Here is a 22,248-nt window from a genome sequence, read left to right as displayed (position 1 = left end):
CATAGAACAGGGCAAGAGCTGAGATCTTTGCATCAGGCATAGCACCAAGTGGATCACTGGGAATTCTTGCACGTATAACTGTCTTTTTGTCTTTGAGCGCCATGCAAATATTGACACATGAAGCCAGATGTGAGTGTATTCTTCTGTTAATGGTGGGATGAGAAACTTGGAAGTGGTGATGGGGAAGAAGGGTCCATGAATGGTTCCAGTGAAACCTCTGGGTAAACAGGCTTCCTTCTTGGTAGTAAGGCTTAATCTATTCGAGGCTGTGGCTTGTGGAAGTGTTCTTGTAGGCAGCATAAAGTCAACCACGCCATTCTTCCCAGGCCAAAGGGGTCAGCCGAAAAGAACCTGCACCAGAAAATCCCAGACATTAATGGGATCCTCTCCACACTCTGTGCTAGCCCTGACACTATGCCCTGCACTTTCTCCTGCTCAGATATGTCTCTCCATTGCTTCACCTAAGCTCCATAGCTCACTGGAGGACAGTGTCATGGCAAGTGCAAACAGACTACTACAGTGACTGATATCCATGCAAGTGGGCACCACCCAATCAGTCCTGTCACCATAAGTCTATTGTCTTTCCGCCTGTCACCTTTCTTGTCGTCCTCATGCAGAGAGTTCTATCCTTCCTGTGCAGCATACCATCACTGGATCTGAAATCAGACAGTCAAGCTCCCATTACCCCCGCTGCTGCCTTCCTTGTGCTCGTCCCCTTCCAATTAAGTTTGGAAGCCTTGCCCCTCATCCTATGGTCCTGTAATGCTTGCAGATTGGAGACCCCCTCCACTTAAGCCCAAGTGCTCACTAGTCACTCTCTTTGCAAGTTGTGTTGACCTGATAACCACTTTGTGCCAGGGGCCAAGGCACCCTCCTAGCTCTGTGTACTCACTGGGTGGCAGGGTGGCACAGTGGTTGGCACTGCTGCCTTAGCACCAGGGACCAGGTTTCAGTTCCTAGCTTGGGTCACTGTCAGGGTGGAGTCTGCACATTATCACCACGTTTGCACAGATTTCCTCCCAGATGTCCAAAAGACATGCTGATTTGGTGGCATGCTCCTCAGTGTACGCGAACAGGCATTGGAGTGTGGCAACCAGGGGATTTTCACAGTAACTTCACTGCAGTGTTAATGTAAGCCTACTTATGACACTAATAAATGAACTCTAAACACTTATTTCCCTTGGCAGTTACGGCGGTTCACAGTGCGGAGCCAATCTCCTGCATCTGATCTTCCCCTGACTTAATGTGCAGCACATGCAGTCCTGCCAAATTTTCAACTTGGCTCTCAACATGTTCTCAGTGAGCTGTTACTAACATTAATTACACCTATTAACAGACTGGGCAGGTTCTTGGGACTACTCTCCCCCAGTTCTGGCGAAGCTGGACAGCACTGGGAACAGTGATAGGAAATTGATACACTGACCATACCCATGTTTTCATTACCTGCCTGCCATCTTTCTCCCCCAGCAGGGTCTAAAAATCTAGCCCTTAAGACACTATTTCATGATCCTTGACTAGATAGCAGGAACGTGTTCATAAAAATCATAGAATCCTACAGCAGAGGAGGCCATTCAGCCCATCAAGTCTGCACAGACCACAATCTCACCAGGCCCTATCCCCATAACCCCATGCATTTACTCTAGCTAATCCCCCCAATACTAAGGGGCAATTTATCAGGGCCAATCTACCTAACCCACACATCTTTGGACTGTGGGAGGAAACCAGATAAAACCCATGCAAACACAGGGAGAATGTGCAGGCATGGTCGGATGCAAGGTCTAGGGTGGCAGAGAGACAGCTCAGTCATGGTCGGATGCAAAGACTGTGGTGGTCAGCCATAAGGTACAGACGGGGTGGTTGCAAGTAAGGTCCAGGGTCATCACAAGTATGGTCCGGGGTGGTCACAAGTAAGGTCCAATTTGAAGTAATTCCTTCACTGACAATATTCTCCACCAATATTTAAGCAAAAGAAATGTTCTTAAAGCGCAAGAAGCTAGGGTGTAGTTGAAAGCCATCATTCCTTCAGACAGTTTCATGATAGATATGGAATAGATACCAAGTGTCAAATCACCCTCAGTTTCTTAATCATTAATCCTACAAACTTGCTACTTGGCACCAATATGGCCCATCACAGAACTATGCGCAGAATTTTAAACTAATGGGGCAGGAGTTTGGGTGAAGGTATACTTAGAAATTCAAATAGAAAGCTCAAGGCATTGGAGCAGAATAGCAATGGGGGTAAAGGCAAGCAGAGTGTGATAGGAAGGGATAGAATTGAGCAAAAATCATACATTGGCAATTAAGGTAATTGCAGGCAATAACAGTAAAAACAATTAAAGATTTTTTTAAAGAATGCACAAAGCATTCTGAAGTAAAATAGATAATAGATGGTGGCAGTAATAGTGAAGAATGATTTAGACCTAATTATTTTTGCAGAGACATGACTACAAGGTGATCAAAGTTGGGAAATAAATATTCCAGGGTATACAGTCTTTCAGAAATACAAACAGAATGTCAAAAGAGGGGTAGCCCTGATAGTAAATGATGACATAAGGACATTAGTGAAAAAGGACCCGACCTCAAGATGATCATGAAGTAGAATCAGTATGGCATTATGGTCCCAGCTGACATTACTACTGGGCAGTTAGGTCTCAGAATGGAACCCTGGCTCAACAGGCTATTGGGGGGAATTTTCCCATCCCGCCCATGGAACCATAGCGAAGTCTTTGGGCAAGTGCATCAGGAAAATCCCTCCCCATAACTTCTATTTTTTGATTAGTGACGTGGATGGACAAAAATCAAAAGATTGCTATTAGCTTTCAACAAAAAAAAACATTTATTAAATATGACAAGACTGACTGTAGCACAATACTCTTCACGCCATCTATACCTTCACACATGGACACATTTTTAAAGGGTAACCACAAGGTACAAAATGTATCTTATGCTGTAACGCTCTTATTAAGTATACAGTCGACATGAACCAAAAGGCCAACTGTGATCAGACACACCACACAAACTACGTTATTGGAGCTTGAAACAAAGAAAATGTAATAACTGTGCGCACTTTGCTCTATATTAAAATTATTGGTTTAGCAAGAATGGCCTGGAAGATGAGTTTATAGAATGTTTCCATGGCAATTTTTTGGAATACGCAGAGGAATTTATCTTAGATCTAGTATGGTGTAATGAAGGAGGATTAATTAGTAACATTGTTCTAAAAGATCCATTGGGAGTTAGTGATCATAGTACCACTGAATTCCATATTAAGTTTGAGTGTGACATACTAAAATCAAAGAATCTTAATGTTATGGCTTTATTTAAGTTTATTTATTGATGTCAGAAGAAGGCTTACACTAACACTGTAATGAAGTTACTGTGAAAACCCCCAGTCACCACACTTTGGTGCCTGTTTAGGTGCACGGAGGTAGAAGTTAGGATGGCCAACGCACCTAGCCAGCATGTCTTTCGGACTGTGAGAAGAAACCGAAGTACTTGTAAACCCACGCAGACATAGGAAGAATGTGCAGACTTCCCACAGATAGTGACCCATGCCAGGAATTGAACCTGGGGTTCCTGGCACTGTAAAGCTGCAGTACTAACCATGTGCCACCACGATACATAGGTATGAGGATAGAAGTGGTCCACGGTTATGTTAATTGGATAAAAAGCTTTAAAAAGGTATGGAGATAAATAAGAGTGATTCAAAGAAACAACTTAATACGTTTAATTAAAATACGTTTTATTGAAAAAAAACATGTCCATCTGTGACTCATACAGGAAGTTAAGAATAGCTTTAGGTTAAGAGGAGGACTTACGTTGCAAAAAACAATACTAAGATGGTGGTGTTTTAAAAACCAGCAGAGCAACCAAGAAGTTAATAAAAAGGGATATTAAAAGGGAAATAAACAGAGTAAAATAGCCAAAAAATATAAAACATATCATGTGGAATGAAGAAATGGCAGAGACATTAAACAAATATTTTATGTTTGTCCTCACAGTAGAAGACACAAATTTCATACCAGACAGGGGGCATACCAGACAAACTAGGAGCTATAAAGTGAGGAAACTATTTTTTTTAAAAATTGGAAAATTTAAAGGACTAAAATCCACCAACTCTCTAGTCCACACCATAGGATTCTAAAATAGATAGTTGCAGAGATAACAAATACGCTGGCAATGATTTTCCAAAATTCCTATGTTTCAGGAATGGTCCCATTAGATTACAAGTTGGCAAATGTTATACTGCTTTTTGAAAAAGAGGAAGAAAGAAAACAGTGAACTACAGGCCATCTCACCTCACATCAGTCGTTGGAAAAGTGCTGGAATTTTTCAAGAAAAAGTCTCAATAATGCACTTAAAAGCATAGTGTGATTAGAACAAGTCAACATGGTTTCACCAAAGGGAAATTCTGTTTGACAAATTTTGACAAAGTATTTTGAGAATGCAAGTAGCATGATAGATAAAGAGGAAGCAGTAGATGTAGCATTAATGGCATGGCATGTGATAAGGCGCCACACAGAAGATTAACTGGCAAGATAAGGAAGGGCTCATGCAGTAATATCTTAACATGGATAGAGAATTTGTTTGATAGAGCAGACACAGCACGGTTTTGTTAAGGGGAAGTCGTGTCTGACAAATTTATTGGAGTTCTATGAGGATGTGTCTAGGGCGGTCGATAGAGGAGAGCCGGTGGATGTGGTGTTTCTTGATTTTCAGAAGGTGTTTGATAAGGTGCCTCACAAGAGGTTGTCACAGAAGATCAGGGGGCAGGGAGTTGGGGGTAGGGTGTTAGCGTGGATAGAGGATTGGCTGTCAAATAGGAGGCAGAGAGTGGGGGTCAATGGGTGCTATTCGGATTGGCGGTTGGTGACTAGTGGAGTGCCCCAGGGGTCGGTGCTGGGGCCTCAGCTATTTACCATTTATATAGATGATCTGGAGGAAGGAACCGAGTGTGTGGTGTCGAAATTTGCTGATGACACCAAGATTGGTGGAATGGCAAATTGCGCGGAGGGTGTGGAGAGTCTGCAGAAGGATCTAGATAGGCTGGGCGAATGGGCCAGGAACTGGCAAATGGAATTTAATGTTGGCAAATGTGAGGTTGTCCACTTTGGTAGGAATAATGGTAGGAAGGACTATTACTTACATGGCGAAAAACTGCAGCATGCGACGGTGCAGAGGGACCTCAGGGTCCTTGTGCATGAGTCGCAAAAACCCAGCCTGCAGGTGCAGCAGGTGGTCAGGAAGGCGAATGGGATGCTGGCCTTCATAGCGAGGGGGATTGAATATAAAAAGTAGGGAGGTCTTGCTGCAGCTGTATAGGGCACTGGTGAGGCCGCAGCTGGAGTACTGTGTGCAGTTTTGGCCGCCGCACTTACGCAAGGATATTTTGGCCTTGGAGGGAGTGCAGAGGAGGTTTACTAGGCTGATACCGGAGTTGAGGGGGTTGAACTATGAGGAGAGGCTGAATAAACTAGGCTTGTACTCGTTAGAGTTTAGAAGAATGAGGGGAGATCGCATTGAGACATATAAGATGATGAATGGGATGGTTAGGATAGAGGTGGAGAGACTCTTTCCGCTCAAAGGACAGTAGGACTAGAGGGCACAGCCTCAAGATAAAAGTGGGGGGGGGGGAGCAGTTTAGAACAGAGTTGAGGAGGAACTTCTTCACTCAAAGGGTGGTGAATCTCTGGAATTCTCTGCCCGTTGAAGTGGTGGAGGCTGCCTCGCTAAATATTTTTAAGACGCAGGTTGATGGGTTTTTGATAAGCAAGGGGATTAAGGGTTATGGGGAGAGGGCGGGAATGTGGAACTGAGCCACGACAGATCAGCCATGATCTTATTGAATGGCGGGGCAGGCTCGAGGGGCTAGATGGCCTACTCCTGCTCCTATTTCTTATGTTCTTATGAATTGGTTTATGGATAGTAGGCAGAGAGTGGGCATAAGCAAGGCTTTTTCCAGTTGATAAGAAACGAATAATTGACTGCAGCAAGGATCGGTCTGGGGCTTCAGCTTTTTAGAATCTATATTGACTTACATGAAGAGACAGAGCGTGATGTATTAAGTTTGCTGATGATACGAAGCTAGGTGGAAAGCTAAGCTGTGGGAAGGGCATAGACCGACTGCAAAGGGATGTAGATAGGTTAAATGAGTGAGCAACAAGATGGTAGATTGAATATGATTGAGTATAATTGAGGGAAATGAGGGATTATTCACTTTGTTTGGAAGAATAGAAAGGCAGAACATCTTTCAAAATATGTGCAAAGTGTTGATGTTCAAATAAACTTCAGCATGCTCTTGCAAGGAATGTAAAAGATAACATCTAGGTTCAGCAAGCAATTAGGAAGACAAATTTCATGCAAGGAGATTGGAGTACAACAATAAAGAAGTTTTGATATAATTGTACAGAATTTTGATGAGGCCAAATCTGGAAATAGTGTACATCCATCTGGTCTTCACATCTACAGGTTTGAGGTTCTTACTCCCAGTGTGGACAAGAATGAGGGCTGCAATTTGGACGAGCAAACTGCCCACGGTACAGTGGTGCAGACAGAGGTCAAAGCAGAAGAAGTAAAGAGGAACGTAGTGGTAACTGGGGGTTAGGGGCATAGACACTGTCCTTTGTGACGAGGATAAAGAATACCGAAGGGTGTGTTGCCTGCCTGGAGCTCGGGTCCAGGATAACTCATCTGGGCTGCAGAAGAATCTGGAGTGGGAGGGTGAGAATCCAGTCGTCATGGTTCATGTGGGTGCCAACGACATAGGCAAAATAGGAACTAAGGATCTGCAGAGGGAGTACGATATTCTGGGAACCAAATTAAAAAGCAGAACCAACCAGGTGGTTATCTGTGGATTACTACCTGAACCATGTGCAAATTGGCACAGGGTAAATAGGATTAAGGAGATGAATGTGTGGCTCAGGGATTGGTGTGGGAGGAATGGGTTTGAATTTATGGGGCATTGGCACCAGTATTGGGACAGATGAGACCTGTTCAGATGGGATGGTCTTCGTTTGAATCGTGCCGGGACCAGAGTCCTGGCGAATCGTATAACTTGGACTGTAGATAGGGCTTTAAACTAATGGGGGTGGCGGTGGTGGAAATTACAAAATCTAAAGTAAAGGAGAGGATACGTATGCAGGTAAATGTTGAGGATGTTCCGCTAATAAAAAGGAGTAGGGGGCATGAAAGAGGTTAGTAGCGTTTCTACAAATAAGGTCCAGATAAGGGCTGGTATAACCTAAATGCACAAAGCATTCAGAACAAAGTGAGTGAGCTGATGGCGCAAATCAGCACAAATGGACATGATCTAATGGCCATTATGGAAACGTGGTTGCAGGGTGACAGGGACTGGGAGCTGAATGTCCAGGGGTATCAGGTGTTTAGGAAGGATAGACAGGAGGAAAAATGGGGTGGGGTAGCTCTGTTAATTAAGGATAATATCAGGGTGGTAGCAAGGGAAGATATAGGCTCCAAAGAGCAAAACGTGGAATCGTTGTGGGTGGAGATAAGGAATAGTAAGGGGAGGAAGATGATGATGGGTGTGGTCTATAGGCCCCCAAATAATAACTTTGAGGTGGGGTGGGCTATAAACAAGCAAATAACTGATGCGTGCACAAACAGAATGGTGATAATTATGGGGGATTTTAATCTGCATATTGACTGGATGACCCAAGTCGGACACAGTGGGCTTGAGGAAGAGTTCTTGGAATGCTGTCGGGATAGTTTCCTTAAACAGTATGTAACGGAACCTACGAGGGAGCGAGCTATCTTAGATCTGGTGCTGTGTAACGAGGCAGGTAGAATTAGGGATCTTTTTGTGAGGGATCCTCTTGGGACAAGTGATCATAGTATGACTGAATTTCTGATGCAGATGGAGGATGAGAAAGTAGGGTCCCAAACCTGTGTCCTCTGTTTGAACAGAGAGGAATACGATGGGATGAGAGAGGAATTGGCGAATGTAGATTGGGGGTGCAGATTGGTTGGTAGGACGGCTGAGGAACAGTGGAGGATTTTTAAGGAGATCTTTTTCGGTACGCAGCAGAAATATATTCCGATGGTAAAGGAGGAATGTAGGAGAAGGGATAACCAGCTGTGGTTATCAAAGGAAATAAAGGAGAGTATTAAATTAAAAGCTGATGTGTTCAGAGTGGCAAAAAATAGTGGGCGATTAGAATATTGGGAAAGGTTTAAAAATCAACAAAGAATGACTAAGAAGGTGATAAAGAAAGGAAAGATAGACTATGAAGCTAAACTAGCACTAAATATAAAAAAGACAGTAAAAGTTTTTACAAATATATAAAGAGGAGGCTGGCTAGAGTGAATGTTGGACCCTTGGAGGATGAGAGGGGGGATTTAGTAGTGGGCGATGAGGAAATGGCTGAGGCTTTAAATAAGTTTTTTGCCTCGGTCTTCACAAAAGAGGACACAAATAGTTTGCCGGATATTAAAGATAGAAGGATGGTAGGAGATGAGGGCCTTAATGCGATTACTGTCACTAGAGAGGTAGCGCTTGACAGACTAACAGGACTGAAGGTAGACAAGTCCCTGGGACCGGATGGAATGCATCCCAGGGTTCTGAAAGAAATGGCAGAGGTGATAGCGGATGCCTTAGTAATTTTTATCAAAATTCGCTGGACTCTGGGGAAGTGCCAGAAGATTGGAAAATGGCTAATGTTACGCCATTGTTTAAAAAAGGTAGCAGACAAAAGGCAGGGAATTATAGGCCGGTTAGTTTAACATCTGTAGTTGGAAAAATGCTAGAATCTGTCAAAGAAGAAATAGCTAGGCACCTAGAAAAGAATGGTTTGATCGAGCAGACCCAGCACGGATTCGTTAAGGGGAAGTCATGTTTGACGAATTTATTGGATTTCTATGAGGACGTGACTAGTGCGGTAGACAGAGGGGAACCGGTGGATGTGGTGCTTTTAGATTTCCAAAAGGCATTTGATAAGGTGCCTCACAAAAGGTTGCTGCAGAAGGTTAGGGTGCACGGAGATGGGGATAAGGTGTTAGCACGGATAGAGGGCTGGCTGTCTAATGGGAAGCAGAGAGTTGGAATCAATGGGTGCTATTTTGGTTGGCAGTTGGTGACTAGTGGAGTGCCGCAGGGATTGGCGCTGGGGCCTCAACTGTTTACCATTTACATAGATGATCTGTAGGAGGGGGCTGAGTGGAGGGTGACGAAATTTGCTTTTGACACGAAGATGAGTGGAAAAGCAAATTGCGTGGAGGGTGTGGAGAGTCTGCAGAGGCTGAGCGAGTGAACGAGGACCAGGCAGATGGAGTATAATGTTAGCAAGTGTGAGGTTATTCACTTTGGCAGAAATAATAGTAGGAGGGATTATTATTTAAAAGGCAAAAAGCTGCAGCATGCTACGGTGCAGAGGGACCTGGGGGTCCTTGTGCACGAATCGCAAAAACCCAGTCTGCAGCTGCAGCAGGTGATCAAGAAGGCGAATGGGATGCTGGCCTTTATAGCGAGGGGGATAGAATATAAAAGTAGGGAGGTCTTGCTGCAACTGTACAGGGTACTGGTGAGGCTGCAGCTGGAGTACTGTGTGCAGTTTTGGTCACCGCACTTGCGGAAGGATATATTGGCCTTGGAGGGAGTGCAGAGAAGGTTCACTAGGCTAATACCAGAGATGAGGGGGTTAGCCAATGAAGAGAGACGAAATAGACCGGGTCTGTACTCGGAGTTTAGAAGGCTGAGGGGGATCTTATAGAGACGTATAAGATAATGAAGGGAATAGATAGGGTAGAGGTAGAGAGATTCTTCCCACTTAGAAAGGATAGCAGGACTGGAGGGGACAGCCTCAAGATAAGGGGGGGGTTCCCCTTAGATCGGAGTTGAGGAGGAACTTCGTCACTCAAAGGGTGGTGAATCTCGGGAATTCTCTGCCCGTTGAAGTGGTGGAGGCTACCTCGCTAAATACATTTAAGTCACAGGTAGATAGGTTTCTGATAGACAGGGTAATTAAGGGTTATGGGGAGAAAGCGGGAAAGTGGAAATGATCCACTTCAGATCAGCCATGATCTTATTATATGGCGGAGCAGGCTCGAAGGGCTAGATGGCCTACTCCTTCTCCTAATTCTTATGTTCTTATTTCAGAAAGGATCTACTCACATTGGAGAAGATACAGCGAAGGTACACTAAGTGAACACTGGACTGAGGGGATTGTTCTACAATGAAAGACTAAGAAAAGAGTTTTCTGGAGTTTAGAAGAATGAGTGGTTATCTCATTGAAGCCTACAACATTCTGAACAGCTTTGATAAAGTGGAAGCTGAGAGCTTGCTTCCACTGATCAGCAAGTCTAAAACATGGAGGGCACCGTTTCAGGATAATGGACTGATCAGTCAGGATTGAGGCGCGGAGAAATTACTTCACTCAAAGGGTTGTGAATCTTTGGAATCCTCTACCCCAGAGGGGTATGAATATTCCATAGAGGCTGGGATAATCAGATTTTTGGTGTCTCAGCGAACATAGGGATTATGTGGAAAGGGGCAGGAACTGCCAGAATTCGAAAGTATTTAAATGTTTAAAAATCTCTTTTGGATTTTGCAATCCTTAGAAGATTCTTTAAATGATCACCAACGTTCAGCTGCAGTCAGATCGAGCACAGTTTACTTGTTAATTCACACGTATCTTGAATTTGCCCTACATATTAGAGTACAAGATATTGTAAATTGTTTCATTTTTCTGACCCTGGGGAGTGAAGTTTGTTTTATTGTTTGTTCAAAACTCATGAAATTTTAAGGCTTCAAACTCCCAGTAAACATCTTAAACCTAAAACTGTCCAATATAAACAAAACGTTATTGGTTCCTAACTGAATCTTACCAAAAGTTTGAGGTCTAGTCAATGATCATAATAAGCATGACTGAAAACAAAGAAAGGTGATGGGTGGCAAGTTGCGTTCTTGAACTACTGCAACCCATTAGGCAGGGAGTTCTAGGATTTTGAGCCAACAATGAAGGAATGGTAATATATTTCTAAATTAGGATGATGTAGAACTTGGAAGAGAACTTGTAGGTGGTGGTTTTCTAATGTGCTTCTTGCCCTTGCTTTTTAAGGCAGTTAGAAAACACCTCCCAAATGCATGACCTAAAAGTCCTTGGTAATTTCCTGCAGGATATTTTCCAGATGGTAGATATAGCAGACAGAGTGAACCACTGGTGGAACAGTGAATATTAACATGTTGGACAGGATGACGATCAAATGAATGCTGCTTTGCCCTAGATGGTGCTGAGCTTCTTGAGTATTGCTGGATCTGCACTCATCTAAGCAAGCGGTCAGTATTCCATGCAAACAAATATTAATTGCTATTGATCTGTCCAAGCCTGAATGGTGTCCACGTTTTCATGCAGGTGGGAACACGTTACTTCATTTTGAGGCGCTCTGAAGGGAACTAAAAACTGTGCCATAAGTAAACATTCCCACTTACAACAGTTTGATGAAAAGGTTACTGGCAAAGCAAAAGATAGTTGGGCCTTAGGATACAGTCATGAAAGAGCCCTGCAGCAATGTCTTCAGGCTGAGTTGATTGGCCCCTCCCGAGTCATCTTCCTTTATACACTCATGGAGTTGCCTTAAACAACGAAATTGAGTGGACTGTCCTTTATGTATTTTTTTTCCACCTGAAGTAATGTGTAATCTTTCACAAGTTCTTGACTCCTGACCTGCCATTCTCCTTGCTAAGTTTCTTGTCCAATTAATTTGAACCAACTCTCTAATCTTACTGAAGGGCGGCATGGTAGCACAGTGGTTAGCATTGCTGCTTCACAGCTCCAGGGACCGCTTGGGTCACTGCCTGTGTGGAGTTTGCACATTCTCGTGTCTGTGTGGGTTTCCTCTGGGTACTCTGGTTTCCTCCCACAGTCCAAAGATGTGCAGGTTAGGTTGTTCGGCCATGCTAAAATTGCCCCTTTTGTGTCCTGAGGTGCGTAGGTTAGAAAGATTAGTGGGTAAAATATGTAGGGATATGAGAGTAGGGCCTGGGTGGGATTGTGGTTGGTGCAGACTCGATGGGCCGAATGGCCTCTTTCTGTACTGGAGAGTTTCTATGATTTCTATGAATATTGCCCCATTTCTATTCCAACACTATTTTAAATTTTTTTTTATCTTTTACTTTTGCATTCAACCTGTGTTGTGAGCCCTATTCTTTATTAAATTTAATCTTTTTAACTATTCATAGAACTAAATCACACACTGCTTCTTTTCTTGTAGGATTAGAGACATATTAATCCAGAAGGCAGTCCTGGATGAACTTTAAAAATCATTCCCCATTTTGACCACATTCACTATGTTTATTCAAGTCAACCCAATATGAACTGCAAAACTCTCACCCTAGTTTTGCTCTACAAATAAAAAATTGTACATAATTACTGTCATTATATATTACATAATACACACCCACAGCATCAGGCAAAGATGCATAATGAGACATTGGCTGAACACCTAGATATCCATTCATCTATTGAAACTGCTGCATCCAAAGGAAACACCACGTAATAACTCTTTCTCTTGTGTCAATTACACAATGGTTATTGACACAAGATAAAGTAGTGTCAAGTGTAGCTTGTTCTTGATTCTTTAAATGTCTGGATAATTTACGGATTTATAGAGCTGTTGAAAAAGAAGTTCTTTATAAGAAAATCATGAATTACTTTTTAAAAACTTTTCCACACATGCCATTGTTAGTGAAAGGTTTATTGGCGCGTACAAGAGCTCATGAGGGGGTGGGAGGTGGGTCCGTGGTTTGGGGGGGGGGGGGGGGGGGGGGGTGTGTGTGTGTGTGTGTGTGTGTGTGTGTGTGTGTGTGTGTGTGTGAATGGAAGGACATCAGTTGGCATGGATGGGGTATGGGATTGAGGGCTAGAGAGTCTAATATTAAATAAATCAAACCCTCTCAGTCCTTTTTACCAGCCCGCCTCAGCGCACAGCTCAGTAGCAGCCACAGTTGCTGCTGTTTCCAGGGGCAGTTGGCTTCACTCTAGTTGGCTTTCACACTCATACAACCCAAATGATAATCCTGCCTTTGCAGGCACTTTGCTTAAGACAGACAGAGGGGTAGGAAATTTTCTGACTCCTGTTATCTGCCTCTGATGAAAATCCAGGCCCAATTCTTATTATATATTCTATTTCAGCAGTCAAGTAATGCATCCTGTCACACCAGTTTATCCAAGTCCATATTGGGTTAAGAGCAAAATTCTCACCCTAGTTTTGCTTTACAAGTAAAAAATTGAACATAATTACTGCCATTATATATTACATAATACACACCCACACCATCAGGCAAAGATGCATAATGAGGCATTGGCTTGTCCAGGTTGATGACAATAGGTGAGAGAAAAAAAAATTCTGGAAAAGATGGGCAGCAGAGCTGTTTGCACTGCTGCCTCATAGCTCCAGGGACCCAGGTTCGATTCCAGGTGACCGTCTGCATGGAGTTGAGACAAGGCATTACCCTGAGGAATTCCTGCAATGATGCCCCAGGACTGAGCTCCAAAATTATATCCATTACTTTCAACTATTTCTTGATACCATAATGAAACATGAAGGTTGGTATCTGCGATGCTGGGGAAATCAAAAGGAAGTGTTGGGTCATTCACTCCGCAATTCTGGTTTAGGGTGGCTGCAAATGCTTCAGCCTTGTATTATGCACTGAAATGCTGGACTTCCCCATCATTGGCAATGGAGATATTTTTGGAGCCCCCTCCTCTGGTTAGTTGTTTAATTCTTCATTACCATTCACAACTCGATGTGGCAGGACTGCAGAGCTTAGACCTGATGTGGAGATGCTGACATTGGATGGGGATAAACACAGTAAGAAGTCTCACAACACTAGGTTAAAGTCCAATATGTTTATTTGGTAGCACAAACCACCAGCTTACAGGCCTCTGACCCTTCGTCAGGAGAGTTCTCTCCACACACCTGACAAAGGGTCAGAGGCCCGAAAACTGGTGGCTGTTGCTACCAAATAAACCTGTTGGACTTTAATCTGGTGTTGTGAGACTTCTTACTGAGCTTAGACCTGAGCCATTGGTTGTGGGATTGTTTAGCTCTGCCTATCAGTTACTACTTCTATTGTTTAGCATGCAAGTAGTTCTGTCCTGTACCTTCACCAGGTTGATGCTTTATTTTGAGGTACTACTCCTGGCATGCCCTCCTCCAGCTGCTGTGGTTGGATACGTCAGCATTAGCATGAACCTCTGGATCACTAGACTCCAAAGATGTTGCCTGACCTGCTGAGTACTTCCAGCACTTTTTGTTTTCATTTCATGTTTCCAGCATCTGCAGTATTTTGATTTGTAATTAAGCTAAGGATTGTATTCAATTGAAGATGATTAAGAAATCAAAAAGAATACCAAGCCTGAAGATTTAGAGCTCAGCCAAGGACAACCAAGAAATTGAGAGTAAACTGGCAAGAGATATAAAAAGCATTTATAGTCATATAAAGAAAGATTAGCAAAAGTAAATGGAGGTCCCTTATAAGCAAAGGTAGGAAAACACAATCAAAAAAATAAGGAAATGGCAGAGATATTATACAAAATATTTTACATCCATCTTCAAGACAGATAACAAAACAATTCCAGAAATTGTAGGAAACTAAAAATCTGATGAGAATGAGAAACTAAAGAAATGAATATAATAAGTCTTGGAGAAATTTATGGTACTAAAAAAACATACATTTGTATGTGCCTTTCATGTGCACCCAACATCACAAAGCATTTTACAGTCCATTAAATGTTTCTGAATTGTAGTCTATGCTCTAATGTAGGAAACACTGCAGCCAATTTCCAAACAGTAAGTTCTCACAAGCTGCAATGTGATAATGACCAGATCATCTATTTCATAGCATTACTTGTGGGATAAACATTGTCCAAGACACCAGGGAAAACTCTGCTGCATCAGACTGTCAGCCATGATTTTGCGTTCAACCGCACTTCAATAGTGGAGAAAAATGCAAGAATCTATTATTAGGAATTTGATGATATACAGGGAAATGTGATTGGTCAATTTGTATTTATAAAAGGAAAATCATATTTGACAAATCTGTTTAGGTACTTTTATGGCTGTAACCAGCAAGTAAGTACAGGTGAAACCAGTAAATGCAATGTATTTGGATTTCCAAGAAGCAAACACAGATACCTCACATAGGGTGGTTACCTACAACCTAGGGCTTCGCCAATCGTGGGCAGTATATCAGCACGGATTGATCATTGACTAACAGAAAACAGAAGGAATGAACAGGTCATTTTCAGATTGGCAAGCTGTAAGTAGTCAGCTACCACAAAGATCAGTCTCAACTATTTACAATCTATAAGAATAACTTACTTAAGCAAACCTAGTGTAATGCATCCAAGTTCAATGATGATACAAAGTTCAGTGGTAAACTAGGTAATGAGGGGAATGCAAAAAGGTAACACAGGGTAATAGACAGGGTAAGTGACTGGGCAAGAAAATGGCAGATGGAATATAACATCAAGTGTGTAGTTATCCTCTACGTAGGAAAAATAGGAGACGTGAATCATGAAATTAACCAGCAGATACAGCAAGCAATTAGGAAAGCAAATGCTATGAGGAAAGATTACACAGATCGGTCTAAATTCCCAAGCGCAAGAAGAATTAGAGGTGATCGCATTAGAACATATAAAATTTTGAGGGGGATGGGATGTTTCACCTGGCTGGGGAGTCTAGTCGAGAGGTCAGAGTCTTAGAATATTGGGTCAGTCTTTCGGGTCAATCAAGTAAACAAACTCAAACTACATTCGGACAAAGAAAAAGGGGGCGGCTCCCCAAAAGGAGGGGGAATGGCCCAAACAGGAACAAAAAGTACAAAGGAAACTTAAGACACATCAAATCAAAATGTAATTGTCGGGGTCTATAAGGCACCTCAGCCCCTGCAGTGCCCAACGGGCACATAAGAACATAAGAAATAGGAGCAGGAGTAGGCCATCTGGCCCTTCGAGCCTGCCCCGCCATTCAATAAGATCATGGCTGATCTGTCGTGGCTCAGTTCCACTTTCCCGCCCCTCTCCCCATAACCCTTAATTCCCTCTCTTATCAAAAACCCATCAACCCGCTTCTTAAAAATATTTAGCGAGGCAGCCTCCACCACTTCAACGGGCAGAGAATTCCAGATATTCACCACCCTTTGAGTGAAGAAGTTCCTCCTCAACTCCGTTCTAAACCGCCCCCCCTTTATCTTGAGGCTGTGCCCCCTAGTCCTACTGTCTTTTTTGAGCGGGAAGAGTCTCTCCACCTCTATCCTATCCATCCCATTCATCATCTTATACGTCTCAATGAGATCTCCCCTCATTCTTCTAAACTCTAACGAGTACAAGCCCAGTTTATTCAGCCTCTCCTCATAGCTCAACCCCCTCAACTCCGGTATCAGCCTAGTAAACCTCCTCTGCACTCCCTCCAAGGCCAAAACATCCTTGCGCAGGTGCGGCGCCCAAAACTGCACACAGTACTCCAGCTGCGGCCTCACCAATGCCCTATACAGCTGCAGCAAGACCTCCCTACTTTTATATTCAATCCCCCTCGCTATGAAGGCCAGCATCCCATTCGCCTTCCTGACCACCTGCTGCACCTGCAGGCTGGGTTTTTGCGACTCATGCACAAGGACCCCGAGGTCCCTCTGCACCGTCGCCTGCTGCAGTTTTTCGCCACGTAAGTAATAGTCCTTCCTACCATTCTTCCTACCAAAGTGGACAACCTCACACTTGCCAACATTAAATTCCATTTGCCATTTCCTGGCCCATTCGCCCAGCCTATCTAGATCCTTCTGCAGACTCTCCACACCCTCCGCACAATTTGCCTTTCCCCCAATCTTGGTGTCATCAGCAAATTTCGACACCCTACACTCGGTTCCCTCCTCCAGATCATCTATATAAATGGTAAATAGCTGAGGCCCCAGCACCGACCCCTGGGGCACCCCACTAGTCACCAACCGCCAATCCGAATAGCACCCGTTGACCCCCACTCTCTGCCTCCTATTTGACAACCAATCCTCTATCCACGCTAACACCCTACCCCCAACTCCATGTCCTCTGACCTTCTGCAGTAACCTCGTGAGGTACCTTATCAAACGCCTTCTGAAAATCCAGAAAGACCACATCCACCGGCTCTCCTCTATCCACCGCCCTAGACACATCCTCATAGAACTCCAGTAAATTTGTCAGACACGACTTCCCTTTAATGAAACCGTGTTGCGTCTGCCCTATCAAGCAATTCCCTTCAAGATGCCTCGCAATTTCCTCCTTAATGACGGATTCTAACATTTTACCTACCACAGACGTTAAACTAACCGGCCTATAATTCCCCGCCTTTTGCCTGGCACCCTTCTTAAACAACGGCGTAACATTAGCCGTTTTCCAATCTTCCGGCACTTCCCCGGAATCCAGCGACGTCTGGAAAATAACCACCAAGGCATCCACTATAACCTCCGCCATTTCTTTCAGAACCCTCGGATGCATTCCATCCGGTCCTGGGGACTTGTCCACAATCAGCCCCTCCAGTCTGTCGCGCACCACCTCTCTAGTAACAGTAATGTCATTAAGACCCTCCAGTCCTACCACCTTTCCATCGCTAACACCCGGCAAATTATTCACGTCCTCCTCCGTGAAGACAGAAACAAAAAAGTTATTCAATACCTTAGCCATATCCCCATCCCCTACCACTAGGTCCCCTTTCTCATCCTCTAAGGGACCAACGTTCACCCTAGCCAGCCTCTTCCTTTTTATATATTTATAAAAACTCTTGCTATCCAGAAGGCCTCAACTGTGCCCGCGGACACCATGTGCTCCCTCTCCAGGGACACCTGGCCGCGAACGTAGCCGCGGTAGAGGGGGGCCATTTAGAATTGAGCCAAGCAGGAATCTCTTCATTTAAAGGGTTGGGAATGTCATAAATATGCTCAGTGATAGGATAGAGTTTGACAGATGATTGGATACCAAGGAAAAAGGGGTATGGGCAAAGAGCAGGGTGGTGGATTTGGTAGGCAGGACAACACAACAGATAGCACTGCTGACTCATAGTACCAGGTACCTGGTTAAATTCCAGCTTCAGGTGACTCTGAAATTTGCATATTCTCCCCATGTCTGCATGGGTTTCCTCCAGGTGCTTCAGTTTTCCCCCACACTCCTAAAATGCACTGGTTAGGTGGATTCGCCATGGTAAATTGGCTCAGTGTCAGGGGAACTAGCAGGGTAAATATATGGAGTTACAGGGATAGCACCTGGGTGGGATCGTGGCCTCTTTTTGCACTGCAGGGATTCTTTGATTAAAGCAGAACAGCCATAAATTTTATTGAACGGTAGAGCATGTTTGAAAAATCAAATGGTTCCTACTCCTGTTTTTATTTATATTTTCACAACTGTGTAATTTCAGTCACTTCGTCAGTTTCAATCTTCCCTTCCAGTATGGCATCATCTGCAAGTTTGACTACTTGACCTTCAACTCAAGCTCAGTCAATCATTGTTGTGAATTGGTAAGCATTTCGTAATAGCCTTATGACAGTCAAGTATAATCGTTAGAGATCCGCACGTTTTAGACCACCCCGGCAGCCTCCTTAGAGTGTACGAAGATTGGGAAGATTCTACTAAAATCCGGCTAGGGACTTCGCGAAAAAAAAGCAACAGATCTAAATCAGACCGATGCGGTTTACGATTGCTGTAGAAATTAGCCACTACCAGAAGAAAAGCTTTTCACCAAGACTTCGAATCCAAGAGAAATTGGATAATGTTCTTCCACTACATTTCCCACTAGGTCAATTATACAACACCCTCCTAACACAACCCTTCTCTATCTGCATTTCTGTCGGGAGGTCGCGGCGCTGGCTGTTTTTTTCGAAACATAAAAAACGTCAAACGGTCTCTCCCGGACCCCTGTCAAACTCCAACATGCGGATCCACCACGCTGGCTTCTCAGATGCGTATAAATGGCCACCAGTTAAAATACTGCATGAGATAAAGATGTCGGGCGTGCACCTCCCAAAGCCCCACTTCAAGCCTGTTGATAATATTTTTTAAGTAAAGCGCGATGGAGAAAGGCAGCTTCAACAGCGAGGTCGCAATGACCTGCTGGCCGCACTGTGCACCATTTCAACCAAAGCCTCTCCCCTCGTTCTTCGCCTAATCTAACTACTACCTTACACATTTTTACGGTAGTCACTGAAAGAGGAGACCTTGCGGCACACAGTGAAGATTGATTTAACAAAAACACACACACACACCTACCCAAACCATCACAGTGTCCGGTAATAACCGCAAACACACACCTACCCAAACCATCACAGTGTCCGGTGTAACCGCACAAACACATCCACGCCCCTCAAATGGCGCCCAACGACGGGAGGGTCACGTGCAATCAACCATCCACCTGATTGGTCAACGAGTGCCCTGACGGTCACCATGACAACGGAACCCAGCGCCTGGTTTAAAAAAAATCTCCATGGCAACAACGGCCCCACTGAAGGAAGCTCGGTACCCGCTGTGGAGGATGGCATCTTTGGCCTGCTAAGAATGGACGCGCTTCATCCAGCATGGTGGAAAGGATGGCTTTCTCACCGCGGAGCTATCCAGCCGCAGAGTGGTCAAGGCCCAGGTTATTCTGTGCCTGCAGTCTGCATGCACCATGCCCGACGAAAAGAAAGTCCAAGCTCCCAAGAAGGACGCTAAAAAAGCCCAGAAGAAGCCGCCAACGAAAAGCGGTGAGGGGGACCAGGAAGGAGAGTTACTCCATCTACACCTGCAAAGTGAAGAAGCAGGTTCACCCTGACACAGCATTGCCTCCAAGGCCATGAGCATCATGGACTCATTCATCAACGATTTCTTCGAGCACATCACGAACAAGGTTTCCCACTTGGCCCATTACAGTGGACAGTGGCAGTGGACCATCAACTCCCGGGAGATCCAGACCAGTGTTCCTGCTGCTGTTTGGGGAACTGACCAAGGGGACAAAGGGGTGACCAAGTACACCAGTTCCAAGTAAAACGGTACAATGCACTGAAAATATCCAGGTATGTGACAGCTCAAGCCCAACTCAATCACATTTTTCACAGGTTTCTGAGATGCCCTCAGAAATAGGAATAGGTGGGGATGGCCACTCAACTCCTTCAGCCTCATCTTCTCCCTCCCTCACCTATCCACATTATCCCCACATAACTTCCGAGCTATGAACCCCCAGTGACTTCCAAAGAGCATCAGGAACATACTCATAATGTCATTGGCCCCTTTTTTACTGCCTGTAGGTCATACGCTGCCTCTCCTCTCCTGCCATTCCACCTCTGGCAGATGAATCTCCTGCCTCACCTCAGCCTTGCTGCTGGACGCGGATTTTTCAGTCCAGCAACAGCAAGATGGAATAAATCAAATGGGCCAAGCAGTGCAAGGTTTCTTCCAGCCCTGGATGCTCCGTTTTCCAAGAGGTCTTGCTCTGATTGGTCTGTTTGATTTCTCGAATTCCTTTTAAAATTTGTACTTCAAATCAGCAATCACTGGTCACATGGCAGTCACCAGCTTTGCAGACCCCATGGAGACACTTCATGATGCCCAGGGGTTCATAGACCCTGGTTTGGGAACATCTGCCCGAAATGAAAGGAAAATACTACAGATGCTGGAAATCTGAAACAAAAACAGAAAAGGTTAGAGAGCTCTGGCAGCATCTGTGCAGAGAGCAATAGAGTTAATGCTTCGGGTCCATATGACTTTCCTTCAGAGCTTAATTCCCTTAGTGTCCAAAAATCTATTGAGTATCTGCAGTGGGCTGGCCTCTAGAATTTTTCCACAACTCTGTTAAGAAGTTATTGTGAGACTGTGACTGGATTTTACCATCGTGTTGCACCCGTTTTCAGGTGCGACGTGGTCATAAAGTGGGGCAAAAAGCGATTAGCGAGATTGCTGCCGGTTTTACGAGTGCTGGATTTCTGTCAGCCTCTCGCTGTAAATAGGCGAGAGGCAGGTTAATTTATTGAAATTCATTTAAAGATCCATTTACATGTTATTAGCGAGCCCAGGCTTGCCTGCCCTTATGACCTCATCGGGAAAGATTCTCGCTGGTGAGGAATATACATGCTCCCTTTGAATGGAGAGCAGTCAACATGGCCTCGCTGGTGGAACCGGAGGCCATTGAGGCCCCTCAGAAAGGCTGAGGACAAGGGGGGGGGGGGGGGGGGGTTGCCGTTTGGGCAGTGCCAAACTGGCAGTGCCACTCTGGCACCTGGGCAATGCCGACCAGGCACCTGGGCAATGCCCACCAGACAGTGCTAGAGGTGGCGCTAATGGGGAGAAAGCCAGTGGGGGTGGGGGGGGCAGGGCTAATGGGGAGGGCCTAATGGGATCAGGCCAGTGGGGGAAGGGGGCCCATTGCCACTCTGCAGTGATTAGTGGGTGGTGGTGGGGTCAGCGCAGTCTGCATCTACAACTGTGAACCCCCACGATTGCAGAGGGGAAGCTGCTTCAGGCTGCCTGCACCAGAGGCCTGCACATGTGCACTACCTCCTTCGTCAGGGGATCAACCTTGGTTCAACAAGTGCAGGAGGACATGCCAGAAGCAGCACCAGGCAAACCTAAAAATGAGGAGTCAACTTGATGAAGTTTTAACGTAGGAATACTTGTGTGTCAAACAGTATAAGCACCATGTCCTAGACAGAACTCGGTGATCCCACAACCTGTAGATCAGATTTAAGCTCGGCTACATTCACAACTGCTACATCAAGTTGTGAATGGTGTTGGACAATTAAGCAACCCACTGGCAGATGAGGTCTCATAAATACCCTCAGTGATGGGAGAGTCAGGCAAATCACTACAAAAGATAAGGCTGAGCACTTACAGCAATCTTCAGCCGGAAATGCCAAGTGGATGATTCATCTGGGCCTCCTCCTGAGATTCCCAGGATCACAGATGCAATTCATTCCATGTAATATCAAGAAACAGTTGAAGACAATGTATACAGCAAAGTCTCGGAGTCCTGACAACATTCTGGCAACAGAATTTGCCATTAGCCAAGCTGTTTGAGTATAGCTACAAAACTGGCATCTACCCAGCAATGTGGAAAACTGCCCAGGTACAAAGGCAGGTTTACAATGAAATACACCTTGCCTAGGCACAGGCCATGACCACGAGGAGTCCCACATCAGGTCGGTGCACTGGGCATCCAATTGGAGGATCTTTCTTCTGCATTTGTTTATAGATTCCTTTGTGTTTGTTTGAACCCATCAGCAGAAAACGCAGACCAAAATCA

General features: G+C 44.6%; 1 protein-coding gene across 1 annotated transcript in view; it reads right to left on the bottom strand.

Annotated features, from left to right (window-relative positions):
• The window catches only part of tnpo1 (transportin 1), a 171,377-nt gene extending 152,038 nt beyond the window's left edge, over positions 1–19,339 (bottom strand). The window contains exon 1 of the mRNA XM_080189242.1: positions 19,290–19,339. Within this exon, the coding sequence (XP_080045368.1) occupies positions 19,290–19,298 (9 nt within the window). The 5' untranslated portion in view covers positions 19,299–19,339. The remainder of the gene's footprint in view (positions 1–19,289) is intronic.
• Between the last annotated feature and the right edge of the window lie 2,909 nt (positions 19,340–22,248).

This window comes from Carcharhinus amblyrhynchos, chromosome 5 (assembly GCF_965287045.1).
Source record: "Carcharhinus amblyrhynchos chromosome 5, sCarAmb.v2.hapA, whole genome shotgun sequence".
NCBI classification, from domain to species: Eukaryota; Metazoa; Chordata; class Chondrichthyes; order Carcharhiniformes; family Carcharhinidae; genus Carcharhinus; species Carcharhinus amblyrhynchos.
This window is presented reverse-complemented; position numbering and strand designations above follow the sequence as displayed.